Source organism: Notolepis coatsorum (genome assembly GCF_963971535.1).
Source record: "Notolepis coatsorum genome assembly, chromosome: 7".
NCBI lineage: Eukaryota > Metazoa > Chordata > Actinopteri > Aulopiformes > Paralepididae > Notolepis > Notolepis coatsorum.
This window is the reverse complement of record NC_140171.1, coordinates 43724906-43752665: the sequence shown is the minus strand read 5'-3', so window position 1 is coordinate 43752665 and position 27760 is coordinate 43724906. Positions and strand designations below refer to the sequence as shown.

Here is a 27760-nt window from a genome sequence, read left to right as displayed (position 1 = left end):
CAATAGAAACACTGTTATCATTTGCACTTCCTGACGTTTTCTGTGTTGATCATGGCTGCGGAAGGTGATTTTCTGATGAGATACAGAGCGGTATCAAATAAACTGAAAAAGTAAGGCCATTAGTATGCTTCCTATAATTTATTTATCCTTTTAACAATCCTTTTCAATCGTGTATTTCAACACTGTGAAATGCAGAGCGACCTGGATGTCAGGAATCAGGATTGCTCGCTAGCTAACGTGTGCTAGCCTTAGCTAACGGTATATTATATCTGTGAATACAGCGAGGTGATGTTATTGGTTGAGTCTGTTGTTGCTAGTAGTATGAATGGATTATGTAGCGAAATTATCAAAAGGTTTCTAGGTCATGTTAATCCAAATTCCATTACAACGTGGCAAAATTGTTGTTGAATCCAACTAATTCCTTCCCTTTAAGGTGGCTTATGGTGGCCAAAATGTAGCATACAAGAAATGGTATCAGATTCACACATTCACTCACACATCCACACACCGACAGCAGAGGCGACCATGCAAGGTGCCAACCTGGTCATCGGGACTGATTGATTGATTGATTGATTGATTGAAAATTGTATTAACAGATTGCAGAATGGGTACAAATACAGTACAGCTCAATACACACAATTGTTAAGGGGATGCAGACCAGAGAAAGACTTTCGTCTTGTTTACATCAGGGTCCCCCATTTTCAATTCATCTTAACATGACATACATGAGATAGACAGTACTGCTATACATTTATGACATACCAGATTTACAAATACAGTACTGTTTTTGATACAAAAATAGTCAAAAAAAGAGAGTATACATGATTTTTGACAGATATTCCGATTACATTTGCGATTATATATACATATATATATATATATATATATTTTTTAAAGCAGCCCCACAGAGGTTTATTGTAAAATGCGGCTTGCATCTGGCCTATGCAGTGGGTATTTTCGGGACACCGAGCCTGAACATTTTTATTTTTACCTGGGAATCGATACCGGTCCGGTACCCAACGGTACATTTTTTTCTGTACTTTACTCTCCCTCTCTGAAGTCTAAACTTCACAACACACAATCTAAAACCCCTTACCTCTCTCTCCCAAACCTATCTTGTACCGGGCGGCATGGTGGTGTAGTGATTAACAGCAAGAAGGTCCAGGGTTCGATTCCCGCTTGGGGACCAGGTTTCCATGATGCCAGGTACTCAGGTGGGGTATCTCCCAGGCCTTTCTGTGTGGAGTTTGCATTTTCCCCCCGTGCTCGCAAGGGTTTCCCCCCCGATAAGATAAACCCAATGGAAAAACATGCACAACAGATCGCTAACGCTGTGGCGTCCTTGACGAAGACGGACAGGAGCACTTGGATTGGTCCCCGGGGCGCGGCTCACGTTGACGGCCATCTGCTCCCGGCTGCCCATGGGGGGAAGGACAACGGGATGGGAAAAGTGCAGAGAGACATTTCATCGGCGACTCAGTGCATGTGTGTGTGTGTTCCTGTGGGTCGCCCATCTCACGTGTGTGTGTTAACACTTTCAGAGCCGGCCGTGTTTTCCTTTTTACCCCCTTGAATGCCCATCATCCACTTCAATGTTAGCGTTAATATCGCCTAATCTATGTTTTAAATTATGGCTATGTGTCTAATCTGCCCGTCGCTTATCAATGACTCATTTTCCAGTCAACATTGTCGAAGCGGATTGTTTTTTAATTGGTTCATTTCCTTTTTATAGCATCTTGAAAAGCCCTCGTTTTCAAGGAAAATAAAAATATTCCATAATAAACGGAATATTCTAGAATACACAAAACGTTCTCATTTTTCGGCCTATTTATGAATCGTTTTCAAATAAATGCTAGATTATCGATAGTATATGTGTACGTATGCACGCTATATAGGCGATCTGATATCTGATCTGATATATTTCCTGATCACTCGAACAGCCAAACAGCCATATCGCACATAGGGGAAAAGCTTATATCTCTGTGAAAACAAGTCGGATTATCCTAAGACTGGTAAAATAGATTCCTTACCTGAGATCAGATGGTATCCAAAAAGATTATTCCAATTCCTGATCGCCATTCCAAAAATCGATCCTTTTGTTGATCCAATGTTAAACACATATTACACGCTGTTCTGATGCTCCACAATGAATCCGATCGGCTCGGGGTACATGCGTGAGAAGTAAAATGTGGATTCTGGATTTTTTTTCTTATCCATTTTCATTGAGTCCATTCCAAAAGGGTGCATTACCATCTGGGAGACGATAGGGGGCGCTTTTTTCACATCTGAGCTCCTGATGGGGCTGGTTGCGTGTACCACTTCCGCAACATATTTGATTTCCGGGGTTGGCCTGATTGGCCGCGACGGCCACGTGACGCGCGTGGCACGCCCCCGCGGCAGCCGCAGCGGCAAGCGCGCTGCCGTTGGCGAAAGCAGGATGAGAGAGCGTAGATTTCGCTGTGTATCATTTAATCATTTATCATTTAACATTTGAAAGGCATACATTGTTGTCATACAGAAGTACAGAATACTTTTATCCAAAATGCTTCTTACTGTTACACTGTTAGAGACTGTGCTAGACAAATGAATGACTAATTCGGTCTGAAATAGCGTAACTAATAACGTTAGTAAGCACTGCTTATATGCTTATTATGTCTGCGGGGTACAGTAAACGTTTCTCCCGGTACATTCTGAAGAGCACACCGCTGTATGTTGGAGAACCAGCAGTCTTCCGCTCCTCCTCACTCGAGTGAGAGAGCAAAGCCGTGCGAGGGGGGCGGCACCTCGGCACAGCTCAGCCCTGTGTGAGACGCGAGCAGGAAGGAGGAGATGGGAGTCCTTCCAATCGGAATATGTTGTTTCTTTACACATATGTTGGATTATGAATATGTCTTTATAGCTATGCTGCCAGGCTGGAATATGTTGTTTCTTTACACATATGTTGGATTATGAATATGTCTTTATAGCTATGCTGCCAGGCTGTACTTCTGTATGACAACAATGTATGCCTTTCAAATGTTAAATGATAAATGATTAAATGATACACAGCGAAATCTACGCTCTCTCATCCTGCTTTCGCCAACGGCAGCGCGCTTGCCGCTGCGGCTGCCGCGGGGGCGTGCCACGCGAGTCACGTGGCCGTCGCGGCCAATCAGGCCAACCCCGGAAATCAAATACGTTGCGGAAGTGGTACACGTGGGCTGGTTTCCCAACGGTAGACTCGGTTGAATATGAATTCAGATCGCTAATAAAAAAATAAAATGATATTTGTCGTCGTGGGCATTCAGGGGGCGGGCTGATAACACGTGTTATGTCGTCCGTGGCATCCAAATTGTTAAACTGCATGACAAATAAAGACTTCTAGTCTAACAATTATTAGAAATTATATATCTCAATGGGCCTTCCTGGTTAAATAAATATATATATTAAAAGAAAAATTGTGTTTTTGTATTTTTTTGCGATTTGCTAATTGCATCATTCCAAATCGCGATTTCGATTTAAAATCGATTAATCGTTCAGCCCTAGTCTCGGCCTCTCGTCTGTTCGTCTGCAGGGGTTTGGTATGGGGATGTCGCCGCTTGCTGGTCAGCTGGTGCAACCGCTGGCTGCGTTGATGATGTTGTTGTTCTCGACGGCCGTCGTCGGTGTTAGGGCTTAAGTGTCTTGCTCAAGGACACTAAGACACTGCTGGGAGAAGCCGGAATCTAACCGGGAACCTTCTGACTACCAGACGACTGCTCTACACCCTGAGCCTCCTGAGCCACTGTCGCCCCCTATAAAGTCTGTTTTTCTTTTTCACAGACGTTTTCTTCGGAAACCCAATGTGGCTGAAGCAAGTGAACAGTTTGGTAAGTAATCTAAAGACTCTAGCCCTAGAATGGCTGATATATTGCATAGAATGTGTGTGTAGTAGTTCTCTTTCTTCCAGTATGGCTGCTTCTTGTAACCACTGATAACCACTTTTAAAAGAAAATGCCTAATTTCTGTGCAGTGGTAGAGTAGGTACAACTCTGGAAAAGCATTATATTAAATGGGCTGCATTTATAGTGTCTTTATCCAAAGCACTTTACAAGTTATGCCTCACATTCACCATATTCACTCACACATTCACACACCGACAGCGGAGGCGACCATGCGGTGCCAGCCTGCTCATCGGGAGCAGTTAGGAGTTAAGTGTCTTACTCAAGGACACTTCGACAAGCTGCTGGGAGGAGCCGGAATTTAACCAGGAACCTTCTGATTACCAGACGACTGTTCTAACTCCTAACGCCACTTGTCGCCCTATAACTGTTCTACATTCTGTGCACTCGCACTAGTGTGTGTGTACTCCCCACCTCTGTGTGTGTATTCACCACCCAATAATACATTTCTGCAATATAGTATCAAATTCCTTTGAAAGTTCTGGCATAAAACATATTTAGTCAAATATCTCCACTTTTCTACAAGATTCACACAGATCACATTCCGTGAACGTGACGGGAATCATAGCAGCGCGAAACACACAAAAACCTTAATCACAAATATGGTGTAAACGCACCTAGCTCATCAACGGAGGTTTTCATTTGTTTCGTGCTGCTGTTTTTGCTTATCCCTGTTGCGTTCACAGAATGTGGTCTGTGTGAATCTCGTGAAAAAGTGGAGATATTTAGCTAAATATACGTTTTACGTGAGAATTTTCAGAAATTTGAGAGTGGGACAAATTTGAATGCCATGAGGTGTGATTCGTGTGAATCTCCAAAGAATTGCATTGAGTGATCTATGGCTCTATATGGAATATCAGCCATGCTGGGGCTTGTTCATCTCACTCTTCAATAACAGAACTCCTTAGGAATAACGTCACAACAATACAAACTATTAAGCTCCAAACTCTTAAGTACCATTTTTATTCTACTTCTACCAGTCTCATTTATTTCTTCCCTTTGTGTTGCAGGTCAATTAGCTAAGGAGCTGAGGCAGCAGGACTGTCTTCAGTATGCTGCCTTCTGTAACCTCGCTATGGCTCGGTAAGATGGTCACCAAGTTCAAGTTGTTTTATTTGTCACATATAAGGTACATGTACATTACAGTGAAATGCTTGGTTCTGTATGAGCCCCCTGATATTGTGCTTCATACAGTAAAAGGTTTAAAGAATAAAGGCCAAACACTATACAAAATATACAATATACAAACTAAAGTACAACCTAAAGTATAAAGTTAAGTACAAAATGCAAACAATAAAGTACAAATGCAAGCTTTTAAAAATGCAAACATGCAAAAATAAGGTAGGGATGTAGTGCAAGTCTTTTTGTAAAAAAAATAGATATGGTGTAGTAGTGTTTGAAAGTGTTTAACCTCTTAAGCCCGGGCCGAGATTTATTTCACGTCACAAATAGATCAATACAGTCTGTATTAAGTGATGATTGATTGATTGATTGAAAATTTTATTAACAGATTGCAGAATGGGTACAATACAGTACAGCTCAATACACACAATTGTTAAGGGGATGCAGACCAGAGAAAGACTTTCGTCTTGTTTACATCAGGGTCCCCCATTTTCAATTCATCTTAAATGTTGATGTTGTGTTTCTTTTTAAAATGTAGCCAATAGTAAAGACCCTAAGCCTATAAAAACAGCAGTCAAAGTGTATATTTTCAGCAAGTGTTATATGAGCTTATAAAAATCTCTGCGCATTGCACTGGAAAACTGACGATTTAGACGCGAGGACAGGAAGCAATCATGAAATCGTTGTAGTCCTAAGAAAGAGGAGACCCAAGATTTCATAAAACTACACTACCCAGCTCACACCAGCCGCAGATAAAAGTGAAAATCGTGTTTATATCTCACGGGTCGAACTAACCTCAACGTTATTGCCATAAAATACAATGTATATTGTTTCTTTACCTTTCTGTGAACTCATCTCAATCCGGTACAAAATGGCGGACCTATGGACATTATACAAAAGTAACTGTACTTACAGTAGATTTCATTCACGGTATTTTCTGCACTGTACCGGGCACCTGATTTTCTGATTTAACTCTGCCATTGGAAAGAGGAGATTTGGGCCGATCCATAGATGTATGACTTGACCATAATAAGGTAATTTATAGGCCTGATATTCTATATATTCTATATTTCAAATTGCATGTGTCCGGATGGGAACACAGACACAATATTTCTGACACTGGGTCCGGGAATACATTCCCTGAGGTCCATATATGTCCCTAGATACCAAGAACATGCAAATAGACCTTGTAGAAGTGGAGCAATGTATGTATGTATGGGTATGTACTTTTAGGCAAATTTTCTGAAAATATGGCTAGGGCTTAAGAGGTTAAATTGTCTAGCCCCGTGTCACACTGTGCAACCACAATGTCACAGTTTCTCCCAGATGAACCAAAGTCTTAGTCAGCTGCTTTGTCTAAAGGCGGGCAATGGCCACAGACTAAGACTTGCAAACAAACACAGCCACAATATGACAAATAAAGTATATTTAATGTTATTGTCTTATTATATTGCATAGGCTAATATATATGGTTAAAGCAGCATGTGTGAGTATAGGATATTGTTTGGAATTTGATAATGAAAGATTTTGTCTTGTTGACAGCGGTAAACGCAAGTCTGGGCTATTGTTAAAATTGTGCGAAAACAAAACATGATTTTATCCTGTGGTCTGCGCCATCTATTTGTCAGATTGTTGCATTGTTAATTGTATGTAGTTCAGCAAATAGATGTTTGCATGATCTGGCAGGATTGAAAAAATTTTGGCGGAGAGCGAGAGAGAGGAATGAAACTCAGCGCTTTAATCAAAACAGACTAGGACTATATGCTTTCGTGACTCTAGTGTAAAATGATGCGTCAGGCCATCAGCTCAACAAATTAGGTTATTTTTTGTCGAGATTGTTAACATTTTGCAATGTTGTCCGTGCCATTTTCACCATGGCACAAACAATAGTCTTTATAGGCCAATTATATTTTTAGGGTGAAAGCTAATAAGTGTCACACCTATGTCAAAAAGTATGTACTGTGCTCTAATTAGCATTAGCAGACCTACTGTATTAAATGTTTATTTAGCAGTTGACACCTAGTGCCCAAAAAACACGCTAAACATCGCATTTCCAAGATAATCCACTCTTTTTTCATAGATCGCAAGATAAAACGCGTTCTGTGCAATAAGCCCGAATCGTTCTGGTTGATTCCCTGAACCCCTGAATACTCCCAAATCAAAGGTATATAACATGTATATATGTACCTTCACAAAACCGTAGTTTTAACTCAAAACTGTGATCGTGTATGCCGAGCATGTTTTACGTCCGGTGAAACTGTGATTGTTAGAAAAACACGTTTCAGATATGGTCAAATAGACATAGAATATACCTTACCTTAGCCAGAAGGTATTCCAAAAAGAATAATTCCAAGTGATCGCATCGCCATCGCGATTACCAGTGTATATGTCTATACACGTTTCGATGGTCAAATACGCTTAGGCAACGGAATTTCGAGGCGATCTATGTGAAATTCTGTTCAAGCAGGAGGAGGGGCCATTACCAAGGAAAAAAATAAGTGAGGCAGTCTATCAACACCAAGCCATTCCAGTTCAGACACAGACGATACTGCCACCAGTGTTAATTTTGGCAGCTATTTTAATTTTAGTTTTAGTTTTAGTCTTAGTCATGTGTCAAATGCTCCTTTTTCGTTTTCATCATATTTAGTCACATTCATTTATTTTTCGTTTAGTCAGTTTTAGTCAACTACAGGTCTGAGCATTTTAGTCTTAGTCAGTTTTAGTCTCGATTTTGTCTTTTGTTTTAGTCTAGATTTGACTGACTAGATTTAGAAAACGAATGACATTTTTGTCTAGTTTTCGTTAATGAAAAAAAAGGCATTTTATTCTCTTGTAAATGCAATTCTATGTACCACTACAGTCAGTCAAATTCACATACATTTCTTTTGGGATCATAGATTCATGTAGACGCCCGATGGTTCGATGGTCACAAATGGAGGAACTCACCTGACCTAGTTGGCTTCAATATAGTGTCTGTTATCCTTCAACCATGAACTATTGTAATTTTAATTGAGTTGGCTTATAGCCAGTGTTAATTTGGTCAGCTATTTTAATTTTAGTTTTAGTCTTAGTCATGTGTCAAATGCTCTTTTTTCGTTGTCATCATATTTAGTCACCTTCATTTATTTTTCATTTTAGTCTTAGTCAGTTTTAGTCAACTACGGGTCTGAGCATTTTAGTCTTAGGGCTTGTGTCCATAGGGGACGTTTTATGAGTTGTCAGCTCCTTTCTGTCATTCATTTCTATGCTACAGGCGTGACAGGCGCGCTCCTCTTCCCAGAGCCGCGCCTCGCGTTTTATGAGCTCTCGACGGCAGCGTTTTTGGCGGAGTGCTCCCAGCTCATAAAGTTGAAGTAGTTCAACTTTTTTGGAAAGGAGCGCGCTCATCAATGTAACTCATCGAGGAAGGGGCAAACTCTGGGGAGACCCAGAAAAACGCTTGGAACTTTTTTTTCTTCTTTTTTCAAAGCGGTCCGCCTCGAAAAAAAGGCTATTAGTGGACACATAGCCTTAGTCAATTTTAGTCTGGATTTTGTCTTTTTTGTTTTAGTCTAGATTTTGTCGGGGGGAAAAGCTTCGTTGACGACCATATATAGTCATAATCTTCGTTGACAAAATTAACACTGCTGGTGATAGTCGATCGGCATTGCAATTCAAACATATACAAACGAGCCAGGGACGGCTAGAATGATCCGGATGATGATTTAGAACGGGGATCAGAGGGAAAATATCAAAGGATCAAAACCCGAGAAATCTCGGGTCTGGCAGCCAACGCATGTCATGTCAAGTCAAGTCAAGAGTTTTATTTGTCACGGCATACAAACATACAGTGAAATGCGGGAGGTCATGCCCGCAGCGATTGTGCAATAATACAAGTAATAAGATAAGACATTTGTGCAATAATACAAGTAATAAGAATAAGACATAACGGGTATAATGTACATAAAGTTTACAAAAAGCATGGTAAAAGACATGCTACGGTCCTGCGATAGTGCAATACAATGTTAGCTACGGATGAGGCACTGGGTATTATGTACACTACTATACTATACAATCTACAGTTATACTATATATCCTTATGCTATCTTGCTTTATCCATCTATTTACTATACAAGAACCACTCCCGTTCTTAATTTTTTCCTTTTTAAAGTGACCTTTTCAATGGGTTGTTAACTCGCATAACCCGAGATATCTCGGGTCTGGCCATTAATGAGTTAAGGGAGGCAAATTGGTCTGATAGTACAATCATTCATGCCACATATTTAAAGCGCAGACTTGAGCAGAAACTAGTTTTGAATTTTCTACCAATTATATTAGGCCTATATTTCCCAACAACGTTTAACACAAAGGCCATTTAATGGCACGTGCCTACTACTGTAAATGCCAGTCAGTTGGTTTTGCTCAAACTCGTTGCCTTGACATTTTGGAATTGAAGCTAGCTCTGAATCTATCGTATATCAGCACAACCCTACCGCCATGTCCTCTAGTAAACAAGGACACAGTGTCGTAGATGCAAAGCATTCTCTCATAGATTGAAGTTACACAACATGCCATAGGTGAGTGAGAGGCTGAGCATGGTTCAGAATGTCAGTAACTTAAATACTTATCTAACGTAGCTACAGTATAAACATGGCTCAGAATGTCAGTAACTTAAATACTTATCTAACGTAGTTACAGTATAAACAAGGCTCAGAATGTCAGTAACTTAAATACCGGTACTTAGCATGAATCAACCCTTCATTAACTTAAATGCTTAGCTGACATAGCTACAGTATAAATGGCTCAGAATGCCAGTAATTTAACTTAAAGGTGCTGTAAGTATATATTTTTTGCTCTACATGCTAAAATAATAGCTCTACATTAAGACAGCCATCACTGATACAGCGTGTTTGGTCAGTAACATGGGTCTCCCAGTCCCTCTGTAAACAGAAAATACATTTATGTAATTATGCAATATTTCTTGAAACATCTAGGGTTCTCTCTTCTGATTGGATAAAGTGGGAACGGGATAACAGAACATTTATTTAATGTTTACTGCAAAGTGGAGGACCTGGGAGACCCATGTTACTGACCAAACACGCTAACAGTGATGGCTGTCCAAATGTAGAGCTATTTAACACTTTATCAATGCGGAGCATGTTTAGCCACAGACGTATCTCACCCCCCCCCCCCCCGACACATGAATCTCCCCTCTGGGATAAAGGTTTTCAATTCAATCAATCTAACAAGTAATACCACTTACAGCACCTTTTAAATACCTGGTTTTGGGCAAATGCTAAATGTGCTACCCTATAAACTTGGCCCAGAATGTCGGTAAACTAGGCCATACGGTGAGGGCTGTATCGTTTCATCCCGTTCCCACCTCGGCGGACTACTAAATTTTCACTCTGGGTGAAAGATATATTGGTGTAGATTTAGGAATAAAAAGTTCTCCATTTACAATCCTGCCCGTTTTGTGCAATCATAATTTTAAAGTCTGGACTAGATCTTTCCTCGTGAACGGATACTTGTTCACGTAGTGTAGTTTTATTTGACGTAATTGGTGCGAGTTCGGTCACGTATCTTGCACTCGACCAATAGCAGCTCTCTTTGTTGCCAAGTTACAGACCACAAGACATTGTGTAAACAGTAACGTGATGTTAGCATGTCATCCACGGAGTACCGGTACATCTCGACGAAAATGGACAAAAAACACATTCTAACGTTAGCAAAATACTAGGTTTCTAAACAATGTTATATGCATATACGCTACTTGCTATAGGCAAGCGATTGGATACAGCTGTGAAACGGGCCATAACGTACATGTTATTAACCATACTGTACATTTGAATCATATCCCCTTCTCTCTACACCAACAACACAGCATTGCACATGCTGTGAAAATGTTTAGAATGTTTCAAAATGTTGTTTACAAAAAGAAATCACACCAATGCATGCCGTCCTGTCGGGGAAATTATTCGATAAACTCCATAAACACACAATCCGTGATGCATGCAGCAAATTTGTATCAAAAACACTTTACCTTGTGATTCCCAACCTGCAATATTAACACTTTGAATGCCACGTGGTGGCGCCAGAGGTAGCGCTTCAATGCCACCATCGGTGCCAATGTTACGCTTAATATCGCCTAATCTATGTTTTAAATTATGGCTATGTGTCTAATCTGCCCGTCGCTTATCAAAGAATCCTTTTCCAGTCAGTGCTGTCAAGGCAGATTGGTTTTTTATCGCTTCATTTCCGTTTGAGAGCATTTTGAAAAGCACCCGTTTTGAGGTAAAAACAGTTCATTCTAGACCATTCTATGATAATCGTCTTTTACTGGAATATTCCAGAACGTTGATATTCGTCTGCCTATTTATGAATCGTTTTCAAATAAACGCTAGATGATCAATATTATACGTGCACGCAAGCACATTCGAGCCGCGCACGGATAATCGCCGTGTTCATTTCCTCTTGGACTTTTACAGTGAAACCGAAAGAGCCCATTTCACAAAACAGCCTATATCTTCATAAAAATTTGTCTGATTATCCTAACACTGATAACATAGATTCCTTACCTGACATCAGATGGTATCCAACTGGTATATTCCAATTCCTGATCACCATTCGAAAAAATCGATAAGTGTATGGATCCAACGTGTGTACAGTGCAGTACATGATTCCGCGGGGCTGAGAGGCTCCAGAATGAACTGTGGTAACCCCGGCTGCATCAGTGGACTGGAAAATGTGGAGTACAGGATTTTTTTCCTCATCCATTTTCATTGAGTCCATTCCAAAATCCCTTATGTCATCTGGGAGACGATAGGGGGCGCTTTTTTCCACATCTGATCGCCGGCGGCGCTCGGGTATACTCGGGTAGGCTCGCGTGATGCAATATGATTTCAGATCGCTAAAAAATGTGAGTGGCTTTCAACATAACTATCGGAAACCCGAGATATCTCGTGTGTGGCAGTGAAAGTGTTAAAGATGCTGGTACAATTTTCTAAATATTGAGGTTGTACACAAACAGTTCAGTGGATAGTATAATGACAAAAATAATAGACCCACACACTTTTGATCAAGATAGTTAATCAATCAAAACACTACACCATCCCCTTAACTCATTCTGCGCCAGTCACGAGAAAAGTCTGGTTTTAATCGTTATTTCTTTTATTAGCTATATCCATTCATTTTTCATCCATTCAGCCTGATGTTATCATTGGGAATGGGCCTGAGCTCGCAAAAGGGCAAATACCGCCGCCTCCGGTATTGCACTCCATTAGAAATGGTGTCGTTTCTTTTCTGGGCCGATCTGAGCCGTGCGGGCGGCGTTTAAATACTCCGGTAGGACGATACATCTGCGATGCTGCCCCCCCCCCCCCCCCCCCCCCCCCCCGCAATGCCGGACAGTGTGGGACGGACCTCCGCGAGCAGTATTTGGAATGACGATCAGATAATTGGATATTTTTTTTGCATTACATCAGTGACAAGGTAAGAACACTATATATCAAATCTTGCGTTGATCTGATATTTCTCTCTCCCGCGATCAAAGCTATCTATGTGGACCGTGTTATGCTTTTTACCATTGGCTGCGGTGGGGGGGGGGGGGGGGGGGGCGAGCTCCCCGCTACGAGGGCCATTTCATGTATGCACGAGGAGACATAATGATAATCTAGCGTTGATTTCAGGAAGATTCGATAATCAGGCGAAAAATGACAGCGTGATAAGCAGTGATGGGAATAACGGCGCTATAAGTAACGGCGTTACTAACGGGCAGCGTTAGTTTTTTCAGTAACGAGTAATCTAACGGATTACTCTTCCAATCTCAATAATGCCGTTACCGTTACTGCAAATAAATCCGGCGCGTTACTATGAATTAACCTGTTTCTTTCATCAGACAGATATCTGCGCTGAGAGGCAATATGTTCTTCCTTGTTTAGTGGGCAGTGCGCGAGTCAAGCGGATACATGCTGACGATTGGCTGAGGCTGAGTAAAATGTCATGGTAAGCCAATCAGAGGTAGAGGTGGGCGGGTCTAACGCATCCAGAGTCTGAGCCACAACACAAGCGATTCAGTCAGCATGAGACCGCGGGTCCGTGTAGTGTACGGTTTGAGCCCAAATAATCCAAAACGAATCCAACGGAACAACATAATAATAAGCGAGCAGTCAGCGTCAGACCGCGGTTCACTCTTGTTGTGTTGCAGCGCAGGGCAGTAGTGGCTCTACTGCTGACAGGCTCAACCATAGATATATAGTTCTATATCTATGGGCTCAACATAGTGCTGCACTTCCTGGTTTAATAGCACAGTCTGGTGCGCAGAGATATATATCTGTATGTCATGCATGTCTTAAATGTCATGATTAGATTAGTTTATAATGATTCGATTAGATTCTTATATCTGTATGTTGTGTATGTCATAAATGTCATGAATTGAAAATGGGGGACCCTGATGTAAACAAGACGAAAGTCTTTCTCTGATCTGCATCCACAATTGAGCCGTACTGCTGTACCCATTCTGCAATCTGTTAATTAAAATGTTCAATCAATCAGTATATTTGTTATTTATTTTTGGTATAGTGCTTAACAAGCATAATTTAATGTTGCCCAGTTGTGGCCTGTTGAGGGGCAATACATATCAAAAGTTCCAAAACATCTATTGTATTTGTATGATCCACTATATAAACATAGTAATTATAATATCTACATACATGGCATTTGATTGGAGGCTAGTCTCACTTTGTCCCACAGCAACATTAAAATAGTTTAGATTTGTGTATGTTGTTTATGTAAAAAAAATATATATATATATTGAAAGTAACGCAATAGTTACTTTCTGAAGTAACTAGTTACTTTTATCATTTGTAACTGAGTAAGTAATTTAGTTACTTTTTGGAAGAAGTAACTAGTAACTGTAACTAGTTACTTTTTTAATGTAACTTGCCCAACACTGGTGATAAGTGCATTCCACTAAAACGCTATTATTGCGTCTTTTCCTGGGATGACTAAGAATCACCAAAACTATACTCATATTTAAAACGGTATAAAACGGAAATGTACAGATGAAAAAACAATCAGTTTTTTGCATGTTGACCACAAGCAACTCACTGACAATCGACAGTGTTATTAGACCCATAGCTATAATATAAGATATATTTTAAGCACTCGCAAATTTCGCAGTCTCCCCATTGATTAAAGCCCTGGCGTTCTAGCCAGAAGGTAGACAGCGACCCCTGGCGCTGATTGAGTTCATTTGGAATAATGTCAAATCTATAAGTTACTCATTAACCTTTTTTATTTTCCATTTAAAAACAAAATAGAATGCAGGTACAAAAATAGATTCAAGATTCAAGGGGTTTATTCGTCACATACAAGTTTCAAGTTTGTTTATTATTTATCACAATAAAAATACAGGTACTTTACGATGAAATGCTTGTGTGAGCCCCTGAGAGTGTGCTTCATACAGTAAAAATAAGTAAGTAGAAAGTAAGTAAAGAGGAATATTCGGCGGCTGGGTGGCGCAGCGGACAAGGCGCTCGTCACCAACGCAAGAGACACTGGTATCGAATCCAGCTGTCAGCGTTGCTTCCGGCTTGGCCGGCCGTCATACTGGCTCGATTGGCAGAGTCAGCGGGAGGGAAGCCGGTGGGTGGGTCTGGGTCATTGTGGACAGCGACTCCTACAGTTCGGTCGGGGCGCCTGCACAGCGAGGGAAGGATCTAAGAGAGGTAGTGTGACCTTCCACACGTTACACTCGCTCAGTGAGAGTCCGCGCTGCCAGGTGAAAAGAAGTGGTGGGCTGGGTACACATGTGTCGGAGGAAGCATGTGATAGTCTCTGCCCCCCCCAGACCGACGGTAGGGGGTAGAGTGCGCAACGACCAGGAAGGGGATTGGGAATTGGCATAACGACTAACATTGGGAGGGGAGAAAAAAACGGAAAAAGGAAGGAAGGAGGAAAAAGATTTAAAAATTAAAATTAAAATAAAATAAAGAGGAATATTCAATATACTGTGACGAGCCTAGTGGGGTTCAGACTCGCCACGGTTCAAATACAAACAAATTCGAATGTCCACACGAGCAATATCAATCAATAAGAATATTTATTGAATAAGGGCAGAATCCAGTTCGATAGGCAAGAGAATGGTAGTAATACAGTCCGATGGTCAAAAACACAAAACAGGCTCTCGTACAGAAAAAGGGATTGTTCAATACTCAGGGTAGTCGTCCGGTCCAGGGTCGGTACACAAGGGGGTTTCTCAGCCATTCTAGGGTCCAGTACACAATGAACACCTTCTCGCCTTCACCTCTCCTCTCACTACCTCTCACCTTACACAACTTTGAATATCTCAATCGCTCTCTCTATGTCACAACTCCAACCTCACCTCCACTCAACTTACTCCTGACTAACCTAGTGTCTTTGTAGTGTGTGTGTCTGGGGTGTGTGCACGTGAGATGTGGGTGTACTAATGATGCGCAGGTGTGTTCTATCAGTACTAATCAGCTACCTAATTGTTTCTACTCCTTCCGTGGCAATAATATCTCCCATCCTTCACATATCCATGAGAGGGGGGGTGATATCTGCCACAATATATACAATATACAATACAGAGTAAAATGAGTAAACAGTGAGGTGTGTGGAGAGATCAGTGTCAAACTGATCTCAACAAATACAAACAAATCACACTACTACTGTATAACCCTAATCCCCTCGCCCTATACATCCCAACCCCAGTCCACACCTTCATCCAGAACCACACTTCCCAGGCAACACTGATGTTAATCATCCCCACCACTATCATCTGAGTCATCATCCCATGTAGCCCTATCCTCGGTTTCCTTAGAAACATTTGCACAGTTTTGGCATTGACAATGATCTGTACATGGCAGTTTTGCAGACACGCATGAACATCTTCCTGTCTCACATTTTCCTTGTTTGCAACCGCAGTGGACTACCTGCAACACATTATCAGGGGCTGGATTTGTAGTCATCCAGGTCACTGTTAACTCCCCATCCTCGACGTGCCACCCATTGCCAACGGGTGAAGGGGCACACATTATAGCTTTCAATGAATGTCTCATTATAGCTGCTTGGTAATTTGCCCTTTTGCAGTGTTGGTACAATGCGTCACTTGTCGGGGGCATAGAGAGTTCTGGCAAAGCCAATGATGCCATGCAGAATGCTTTATATCTTGCATCATTCACATTCTTAGCTGATGGCTGGCCATACAGGTGGCACACATATTTGCTAAGACCATCAAAGGTAGACTGGTCTAGGGTCATTCCTCCCACACTGTGCAACATCCTGATGTGCAATATCCACAGTGCAATACCCACCCACTACCGTCTGACACTGTGATTGTTATTTTATATATTGTTGTTATTTTGTATATTGTACAGGACTGTAACATTGTCTTATTGTATAGCATTTAATGTTTCTGTATAGGATTTTATGTTTCTTTTTTTTTTTACTTTTTTTTTTATTGCTGCACCTTAGGTTTGAGTCCCAAATCTCGTTGTATGCAAATATAATGACAATAAAGTACAATCTAATCTAATCGGGGTTCCCCATTTTCAATTCATCATGGCATTTATGACATACACAACATACAGATATATATCATGACATTTATGACACAAATCAATCTCAGTGAACAATGTTTGTATGTTTCCGCAATGGTATCATTCTGGCCTGGGCCCCGTTCCCCGTACCTGGCTAACTGAGTTCAGTTAGCTGGATGAACCATGGCCACGCCCCCGCAAAGAAATGCCAGCTCGCTTCCTGAAATATTTCTCACAGTCTAGAACCATTATACCATTCTGAATTATGTTTTTGTGCTTCGTTTTCCTAGAGGGGGCTTTTGAAATGTATAATAATAGAACTAAATGCTGATAATAAATCATATTGAGCCTATAGATTTACTTTGTCCTAAATAAAATAATGCACGTCATATACGGCGCTCGGAGTCGCGATACACACTGCATGTGGTTATTTTAATAACGGCGCATTGCAAATGTGAATCCCGCGGGGATAATAAAATTATCGGCCGTTTGGCTCTGATTAGTTTCATATATTCTCCGCTGTAGATTTGCTTAACGGAGCGCCCGGATTGTGTTTCATTCAAGCATAAAATTGAAGTGTCTATGCGTGGATTGTGGTTTTTGTGTGATATTGTAACTGGGATTAAAATGTCTGATGAGATGCGCTGTTTGACGGATTTGAGAAATTGAATGAGCCGTTGACGTCACATTAATGCATATGAGAATAAAGAGATAAAACTTCATTCAAAAGAAAAATATTCGAAACACAGGTTTCTTGTCCATTGATGGATACACAATGAATATATCCCGTCTGGCACAGTGGTCCAACGGCTAGTGCTTAATCCTGTCAACCGGGCGACCCGAGTTCGAAACCCTGCGTTTCCAATATAATTTTTTTGGAATATAATATTAATGATTATACGCAAAAGTAGCCTAGTTTTAAGTTAAAATATTATAAATCTACATGCATTGAGGATGTCATTCTTTATATAGCTCTCAACGTGCACCAAATTGATGTATTTACATTGCAAAAAAAAGAAAATTACTAGAAGAAGGGGGATTCGAACGCGGGTCGTCTGCGTGAAAGGCAAAAGGACAAACCGTCACACCACAGTGCAGATAAATAAAACATCCACCATACATCAATCAATGGATAAGAGAGCCGTATCCTTATTCTGAAACAGTTGAACTAATTATTTTCGCTAGCAAGATCTCATTTGATTATTCAATCCATAAACCTACTGCCAGCAGGAACATTTAAAGAAATATAATCTGATTGATTGGGGTAATGAGGGATTTAAAATTAGCCTATAGATTATGCATTTAACTTGTCGGCGAGGCTATTGAGCCGCCTGCAATCTGTTAATAACGTTTTAAAACAATCAATCAATCAATGCCGTTAGAAGATCAGGATTTCTGCTATCGACACTGCTGTCTTTTCAACTGAAGCGGCCGCGCGCAATTATCCAGAGTCTCAAGTCTGGTTCGAGTTAACGAGACTGAATCAGCGTTCGAGGAACAGGAAAATCCCGGCTTCAAACATCGGGTTAACTGAATCTGGATAATGGGACTCTTGATCGACTTAGTTGAACCAGGTACGGGGAATAGGGCCCTGGTAGGTTAAGCCACCGTTTGACGCAGTCTATCTATCCCACCGTGTCTGTGTAAAATCTTGTACACGTTCCTTCTGAATGGACGTGAAATGCATATAACATTGTTTAGAAACCTTTTTGCGAACTTTAGAAGGTGTTTTTGGTCCATTTTCGTCCTGTTCTGATGTAACATTAATCTGTGTATATCATTTGTTGTCACCCGACGTCCGTATCCTCGCAACAAAGAGAGCTGCTATTGGTCCAGCGCAAGATACGTGACTGAAGTCGCACCAATTACGTTAAATAAAACTACGCTACGTGACTACGTGACCAAGTATCCGTTCGCGAGGAAAGATTTTGTCCCGACTTTAAAATTATGATTGCACAAAACGGGCAGGATTGTAAATGGAGAACTTTTTATTCCTAAATCTACACCAATAGATCTTTAGCCCAGAGTGAAAATTGTGTAGTCCGCCGAGGTGGGAACGAGAATCATTTTCTAGCCACTTCTCAGCCTTCACCGTACGGCCTAGTAATGGTGTTTTCCTACCAGGAGCGTTTATCCCGGGGTACCCTGTGTGTCAAGGTTGTGTGGAAGTGTGATTGATGTTGTTGTCAAACCTAATGCTTGTGGGAGGCCACTAGGGGGCAGAGTGTGAGTGAATGACTTAATCAGTGACCGAATGAATGAAAGAGAGTGAGTTAGTGACATTGCCGGTCGTAGAAGTGAGAACACTAAGATTTATGAATATCAAACGTTTGATTTCCCCCATGGATATGGTAATCCGTGCCAGAGGAGAGAATCTTGGAGCTTATGTAGGCATGACTGGCTATACTAGAATACAACTTGATATGTGATTTATCTTGCATCAAATCTCTACACATCTCTCCTCTACACGTGTAACCACAGGTGTGAGCAGACTTTGTTCAATGCTCCTGGAGAGGCCCTAGCCCTGACTGATGCTGCCCGCCTCTTTCTGTCCTCTGAGAGGGAGAACAGGGCACTGCAAGCCCCAGGCTTCGATGAGCACCTGCAGGCCGCACTGAACTGCTACAGTTTTGCCATCAAGGTAGTCTATAAATTTGTCCTTTTTTTATTATCAAAACGGCACATTCAGCGCTTTAATATTCCACTCGCTGTACTCTGTGAAAGTCAGCAGGACGTTATAGTTTACTGTTTGTAAACAATGATGACGTTTTTGGCTGCAGAAGTCTCCAGGGACAGTCTGGATGAAACATCTGATGACATCCGCCTGCGTGTTCGATCACCTTCGCCTTGTCGAGCGCTTTCAACCAGAATGTCACTGGAATAAAGGCCTAAGGTCCTGACCCAGCTTTAATCCAGCTCTTCCTGACAAAAGAAGCCATCCAACTCCTCGTCCAATCAACAGTAATCTCCGGCCTCGACTTCTGCAACGCACTGCTTGCTGGCCTCCCGGCCACTGCCACCAAGCCTCTTCAACTCATTCAGAACGCAGCGGCCCGCCTGATCTCAAACCTACCGAAGTCGGCCCATGTCACCCCACTTCTTAGGGACCTGCACTGGCTCCCCATTCCTGCACGAATCCGCTTCAAGGCCCTCGACCTAGCATACCGTGCGGCAAAGGGAACCGCTCCCGCCTACCTCCGGTCAATGGTCTCTAACTACACACCCTCAAGACCCCTACGCTCTGCATCTTCTAGCCGCCTCAGACCTACTCCTATCCAAGCTCCGGGACGGTCATCAAAGAGAAGTCGCCTATTCTCAGTCCTTGCCCCACAATGGTGGAATGAACTACCCACCCCAGTTAGGACAGCTGAAACCCGTCCAATCTTTCGCCGTCGACTAAAGACGCACTTCTTCAACCATTATCTGAAATTAAATAAAAAAAAATAAAGAAAATTTAAAAAAAATATCTAACACTAACTAACCTTACTGTCATGCACTTGTCCTAATAAACTAACCTACACTGTAGCATGCAACACTTTGATGAACATTGTTACTCAGCTGATAGAGTTGTACCCTTCCTGATGACTTGTTGTACAGAACTTGTAAGTCGCTTTGGATAAAAGCGTCAGCTAAATGACAAAATGTAAATGTAATGCTCAGTGCCACAGAGAACGAGAGCTGTGGAGACGACACTAAATTCTGTATCTATTTCACATTTTGAAAGCGAATTCTATGATTTAATTTAAACTCTAAAAGACTCATGCGCATTTTAGACTCAAAAGCAGAATTTTTTCTATGTGACATTGGCAAAAAAAAAGAACGAGATTCTGGAAGACTGTAGCGAAGAAAAAGTAAAGTCATTGTGAAAATCTGGGTTTTACAGTAACTTGCAAGGAACGTCTCCCTCTCTGCCTCCCTCTTTTCCCCTCTCTTTCTTTCCCTCTCTCCCCCCCCTCTCTCTCTCTCTTTCCCTCTTTCCCTCTCTCTCTCTTTCCCTCTCTCCCATTCTCCTTTCTTTCTTTTTCTTTTATCTATCTGACTCCAAATAAAAGAACAGGTTGGATCAAACATCTGGAAAAGGCTCTTACTGCGCCCTCTCCCCTGCATGCCTCTAAGCACGGGAGGGTAATACTGTTCTGCATGTGTTTTACAGGTGTACATTGAGATGAACCAGCCTGTGATGGCAGCTAGCCTGTCTTTGGAACTTGGCAATGCGCTCAAGGTAGGTAGTGGATCAAATCTTCAATCTCGGCTAAAGTACACATTTGGCACAATTTGTGCTTCTGTTTGTGAATGAATGATGAATTTCATATGAAATGTTAAATTCATGTCATGCTCCATACAGGGCCATGCAGTGACTGGTTTCCTTTTTTATTTTATTTTTTTATTTAATTTTTTTTAACCTTTATTTACCAGGAATGCCATTGAGATACAAGATCTCTTTTGCAAGGGAGACCTGGCCAAGATGACAGCAATAACATTTGCAATATATCAGACAGCAATCAAATGTGCGATACATCACACAAGAACATAATAAAAGTGCATGTATACAATACAGCACATGTAAACACAAAACAGAATAGTCTACAATATCAGCGGTTCTCAACAGGGGTGCCGCGGCACCCTAGGGTGCCGCAAAGAGCTGCCAGGGGTGCCTTGAGATTAAAAATAATAATAATAAAAAACTTTGGATTACAGAAAATTATCACAAAAGTGCTATCTGTTGCAGCTTCACTGTTTTCCATGAAAATACCATATTTGGATAAGTTTGACCATTTCTCAAAATCTGAAAATCATTATTTAATAAAACACAGAAAAGGATCACCAAGTTACTCTGGATAAAAAAAACCTTTACAGACAACATTGAGACCAAGCTTCCTGACACATCTCCATCCAAACTCTTGGAAGAACTCATTGAAATCTCATCTGATACCACTTGGAGAGCTAGTTTCAGAGTGTGGTGCTGAGTACCAAGTATCTCATGATGCAGCAGTTAAGGTGTTGATACCATTCAGCACCACATATCTGTGTGAAGCTGGCTTATCATCCATGACGGCTCTGAAAACAAGCTATAGGGCCAAGTTGAGCCTTGAGGATGACATGCGTGTTGCCTTGTCAAAGATCTCCCCACGTATTGACCATATTATTAGCCAGCAGCAGCAGACCTCGCATTGAGCTAGAAATGTCCACTGAGTGAACGAGTGCTTATTTCTGTATTTATTTATATTTTTTGAGGAATGGTAACTTGGTGATCCTTTTCTATTTAAAATTTCTTTTTTTAAATACATGATTTTCTGTTTTTGAGAAATGGTCAAACTTATCCAAATATGCTATTTTTATGGAGAACAGTGCAGCTGCAACAGATAGCACTTTAGTGATCCTTTTCTGTATTAAAAAAAATACATGATTTTCCGTTTTTGAGAAATGGTCACACTTATCCAAATATGCTATTTTTATGGAAAAGTGTGCAGCTGCAACAGATAGCGCTTTAGTGATAATTTTCTGTAATTTTATTTAAAGAAATATGCTATTTGATTTACTACTACAATCAGTGTAATGTCAACAGTACTAAGCCATTTAGACCTGAAACACCTGTTAATAATGCATTATATAGCCTGCATATACACACAAATGTGTTTCCCGGTTTCTTAAATAAACATTCTTTTGAAAGCAAGCACTTTTGTCATCATTGTAGCAAAAAAGACAGGACCGGAAAGGTCTTTATCGTATGTAGGGGTGCCCTGGAATATTTTATTGAACACAGGGGTGGTTTGGCAGCAGAAAGGTTGAGAACCCCTGCATAATAGTAAAAGTGTACGACAGTAAAATACGGACTACTAGAAGTGAAGTATTTTTCTTACCGTCTGTCTGTCTCTCTCTCTCTATGCCATATAGGAGATGAACAGGCCAGGGGAGGCTATCGTTCACTACCAGAGGGCTGCAGAGCTGCAGACTCAGACTCCAATTGAAGCTCTGCTTTCTATGGGAGAGATGGCTACCTGCAAAATCCTGACTCGTGAGTTCAGTGTGTGTGTGTGTGTGTGTGTAAACCTCTTGTTTCAGTTGGTTAAGTGCAATGTAACCGTGTCTCTCTGGTCTTGCAGGTGACTATGACGGTGCTCTGTCAGTGCTGACTGAGATGCAGCTGATATGTCAGGAGAGAGGACTACAGCTACCTGGCACTAACACACCTGTTGGTGAGGCTGTGATGGACTATAGACTAAATTACCATAGACTTTATGGTGCAGGTTACCCTATTGACACTGTGATGGACTAAACATTACATTACTATAGACTTTATGGTGCAGGTTACCCTATTGAAGCTGTGATGGACTAAACATAACATTACTATAGACTTTATGGTGCAGGTTACCCTATTGAAGCTGGGATAGACTAGACATTACATTACCATATACTTTATGGTGCAGGTTACCATATTGAAGCTGTGGTAGACTAAACATTACATTACATTACATTACATTAGACATTATGGGTCAGGTTACCATATTGAAGCTGTGGTAGACTAAACATTACATTACCATATACTTTATGGTGCAGGTTACCATATTGAAGCTGTGGTAGACTAAACATTACATTACCATATACTTTATGGTGCAGGTTACCATATTGAAGCTGTGGTAGACTAGACATTACATTACTATAGACTTTATGGTGCAGGTTACCATATTGAAGCTGTGGTAGACTAGACATTACATTACTATAGACTTTATGGTGCAGGTTACCATATTGAAGCTGTGGTAGACTAAACATTACATTACTATAGACTTTATGGTGCAGGTTACCATATGAAGCTGTGGTAGACTAGACATTACATTACTATAGACTTTATGGTGCATGGTACCCTGTTCCGGTGCTTCAACAGTGGTTGTATTGCAATAAGCCCATTTTATTTATCACCAACTCAAAACCAACTATACCAGTGTTGCATTTTTTGAGACATGATTGGCAGCAAACCTTTTTAATAGCTGCCCTTTTTTAAGCAATGACAGTCCAAGCCAACAGTTGTATTACTTAATTTGACAGTTTATGGAACGCTGGCATTGCTGACAACCTTTTGGATGTCCTGAATGGAGTCTTGCATTCCGATCCCAAGTTAGCGTTACATAAGAGTGTGGTGGCTTCCACTTTTATGCCCTCAGATTCTGTATATCATTCAGCAATTAGATTTATCACTGGTGATGGTTATGGTACTCACCATTGTCACCTGTATAATAGAGTTGGATTGTCATCCCTTACAGAGGCGAAAGTTACATTGGCAACTGTTTTTATATGAAGCCATAATTGGAGAGGGTCTCACTTTGCTATTGAAGTGAACATCATACAAATGTTATATGTATTTATTAAGTATTACGCTCAACGTCATTGCTCTCTCGAGTTGAAATAAAATTTGAATGAATGAATAAATATAGCCGTATTGCCTTTAAATGGTGCCGCATATGAACGGGCAACAAAAACAGGAAAGGAGTTCACTTCTACATGAAGAAACTAAAGTATCAAAAGTTAAACACTTCATGCCAGAAGCTAGTGTTTTTATACCCTTCATGGAAGGGAGGGATCAAGGGATCGATGGAATGTAAACGCTCCCTTCCTCTACATAAGTTGGAACTGGATCTCCATCATTTTTCATCCAGGTATTTTGCCCCCTCGACTCGAGGGAAAACAACGACGGGAAGAAAGTATTTCACCCAGAACTGAATGCAGCCTTGGTTAGTGTCTTAGATCAATCAAATAGGCTGCATCAAATCCAGAACTACTGTATATAACATTAAAAAAAAAACGATCCCAAGACATCTGGGTAGTGTAGAGATAAAAGCACTCGCCTACCACCACCACAGGGACCCGGGTTCAATCCCCGGCAGCGGTACCTCCAGCTTGGTCAGACGTTCCAACTAACACAATTGGCAGTGTTCGCGGGTGGGAAGCCGGTGGGGTGTGAGTCCTGGTCGTTGCAATAGCGACTCCTACTCGTCGGTCGGGGCGCCTGTTCAACAGGGAGGGGATCTGGGGGAAATAGCATGAACCTCTGTGTGCATCACTTTCTCCCAGTGAAACTCCTCGCTGTCAGGTGAAAAGAAGCGGCTGGTGACTGACTCCACATGTACCAGAGGAGATGATGTGGTCGTCTACACCCTCCCCAGACTGACGGAGAGAATTGGAGAGAAAATGGGAGAAAAAGCTAAGAAAAGAAAATCCGATCCCAGATCTGCAGCTAGGGGCAACTTCATCTGTTGGCTTGCTAATGTCTCTCTTCCTTTTTTCCCCCCTCAAGGTCTCATTTGAATGATAAATGGATTAACAAACGGTCAACTAATTAACCTTCCTCTCTCATCTCTACATCATTCCCTCTCCACCTCATATTCTCCTAGGAGCGTTTCTAGACATTGTGGCCAAGTGTGAGATCTCTAGAGTCATGTTGCTGATGCTGCTTGAGGTAGTGGAATTAAATACATTATTTGTATTACACAGGCTGTCCTTGACCTAAAGAAATTCCTAGTTGACTAATAAGTCATAGATTTTGTATGCTAGTTGATTAATTAATTTAAAATTGAGTTTCCCATTATGCAGTCAATATGCTGCTCAGTAGCTAGTTCTTATCTTTCAGGAAATATCTCATTCACTGTGGAGAAAAAAGCATAGAAATCGACTAATTGACTTAACAAAGGCCAAACTATCTGATTAGTGAACTTGGAGAGAGGACAGCCCTATTATTAAAGGGGCACTTCACCAAAAAACAATGCTGATTCATTTTTGCACATAATCTCACACACATCCAAAAACTATGGTATGAATATAGCCACCAGTGATGTCATCGTGGACATTGAATCCTTGTGTCGTGTTAATTACAGCACCAGGAAATGATTTAGGTGAAAAAATAGCAATACCATGTCTTATAAGAACTGCTACCGTATCATTTCATTGAGCTGTAATTAACACAACACAAGGATCCAGTGTCTCAGGTGACATCACTGGTGGTCATATTCAAACTCATTTACTCTCAATAACTGTCGAACTAAATGCATGTGTGCACAACTGTTTTTATATATGTGCAAAATATATCAGCGTTTTTTGTTAGTGAAGGGCCCCTTAAACATAAGGTTCTGTTTATGTCATGGTCGTTGTTGGAAGTGTTGTCCAGTGTTCTTTTGTGGGGCTTTTCTATTACACCATGTTGTTCCTCACCCCTGCAGCCTCCACCTCAGAAGCTGTTACCAGAACATGCCCAGACCCTGGAGAGATACGCCTGGGAGTCCTTTGACCCTCACAGCCAGGGTAACTACATCTCTTACCATTGGCTAGTTGAAACCTTCATCATAGTAATCATTTTGATATACTGTATATTATGACACTATGAAAAGGTTTACTTGCTTAAGCTTATTGGGTACTGTTGATTTGGCCGTGCCGTTCCTTATTGGTACCACTACCTACTTACATGTTGGCAATAAGTACATGTTGAGCTTATTGTACCGTCTGTAGCACCTTCAAGTCGCTCTGGATAAAACGTCTTCTAAATGTGTCTAATGTTAACGTTTCTCATCCCACAGAGGAATGATGGATTTACATGGTATCATAACGTCTGTGATCGTACTGTTAGATTTGGTAGGACCAACATGTGTCTTCTTTGTTTTGCATAGTCAAGACGACACTTTTTTTTGTCTTTTCCTTCCACCCCTCCAGTGACCTTCCTGCCTGAGAATGTGTTCCTGCTCCTCCAGTCGGTAGTGGTGAGTAAATAAATCTACCAGGATTTCCTAGTCCAACTGCTAACTGACCTTCGTAGGAAAAAGAACGATTCCACATGGCCCATACATTAAATGATTTACTGTGTGTAGGATCAATCTGACTTTTTCTATAGATTCTAGTGTGAGCGTATGTATGCATTTCAACATGCCTTTTTAATGACAAAGAAGCTGTAACAAAATAAATAAATAAAAACCTCCTAACTCTACTGGCTTGCATCTGTGTTGTTGAGTGAAAATGAACCAGAGAAGTCATGAGCGTTGACATCACCAGATGAGGCGTCCAGGTGATCTGTGTTTGCAGTTAGCCTTTTTATTCGTGCAGTGTGTGTGTGTTAACAGTAGATGTGTTTTGCAGATGGCCTGCCAGGAGAAAGACACAGAGTCCCTTAAGTCTCTTCAAACGGAGCTATGGTGAGCATTCAGCAGTGTTAATTTCCTTCATCCGATAGTTGTTTAGCTGCGATTCCACACAGCGTCTTTCCCTCCATGTTTCCATATTGATCTTCTAGAGTATTTCCTGTTATGCGATTATTTTTCTTTTTCCCCCCACCCTCAGGCCGTTTCTGTCTGCTGAGCAGAACCACCTGCTCCACCTGGTGGTTCAAGAGCGAATCACCCCCTCTGGGCAGGGGATTTAGTACAGTCAAAAGTTCTAGATCACCCCCTCTGGGAATGATGCATAATGGAACATTCCTGTCTCTGGCCTAGGTCTGTTGTAAGGCCCTGAAGTTTGTGTTGCATTCAGACGAACCACAATGTTGTGCAACTTTTGCTCAAATGTTTTGTCTGTAAAGCGAAGGTTGCAAAACTGCAACCATCTGTTTGACGGCTACACAGACGATACATAATACAGTGGGTGACATGTGCAGATGAATGCTGGGGGCTGTTTGAGAGGTTTTATCATTTTCCCCTAAAATCTGAAGATGCACCTCCTTCAAATCACCTACTGCATAGAGTATGTAGCTTGTTATTAGGGATGTTCGATATTGGCTTTTTTTTTTTTTTTTACAGATATCCGATATAGCGATATTGTCCAACTCTTAATTTCCGATACCGATATCAACCGATAGCGATATATGCAGGGTTTCCCCCCCCCCCCCCCCCCAAAAACTGAATCATTTCAGGTAATTAACATTACATATCTCTTGTCGAGGAATTAACACAACATTATGCATACTTTTGACAATAAATAAAATAAGAATTTGTTCTTACTTGCTTGCCTGGGTAAATAAAGGTAAAATAAATTTACTTTTTTTTTCTTTTTTAACCGATACCGATATTTTCAATATCGGTAGGCCGATAATATCGGACATCCCTACTTATTATACCTATTATTAAGTCACTGGATTAATTTGATTCTCACATGAATGTTTATGTATTTATTTCAAACAGTATTGAATAGATGAAGTGAATGCTC

General features: G+C 41.1%; 1 protein-coding gene across 1 annotated transcript; it reads left to right on the top strand.

Moving 5' to 3' along the window:
• f8a (coagulation factor VIII associated) lies at nt 1-27658 on the top strand. The gene is made up of 12 exons (XM_084319509.1): nt 1-110; nt 3802-3848; nt 4931-5003; nt 19064-19223; nt 20736-20804; nt 22478-22598; nt 22687-22779; nt 24970-25034; nt 25792-25873; nt 26279-26325; nt 26699-26754; nt 26900-27658. Exons 1-12 carry the CDS (start codon nt 52-54, stop codon nt 26979-26981), a joined length of 954 nt encoding a protein of 317 aa, XP_084175635.1. The 5' UTR covers nt 1-51; the 3' UTR covers nt 26982-27658.
• The last annotated feature ends 102 nt before the right edge of the window (nt 27659-27760 follow it).

Bases quoted from the DNA above. Each gene is read 5' to 3' on its own strand.
- f8a (XM_084319509.1), top strand. From the start codon at position 52: ATGGCTGCGGAAGGTGATTTTCTGATGAGATACAGAGCGGTATCAAAT. The intron at 20,805-22,477 runs GTAGGTAGTGGA...TATGCCATATAG, and splicing joins AACTTGGCAATGCGCTCAAG to GAGATGAACAGGCCAGGGGA. The intron at 26,755-26,899 runs GTGAGCATTCAG...CCCCACCCTCAG, and splicing joins TCTCTTCAAACGGAGCTATG to GCCGTTTCTGTCTGCTGAGC.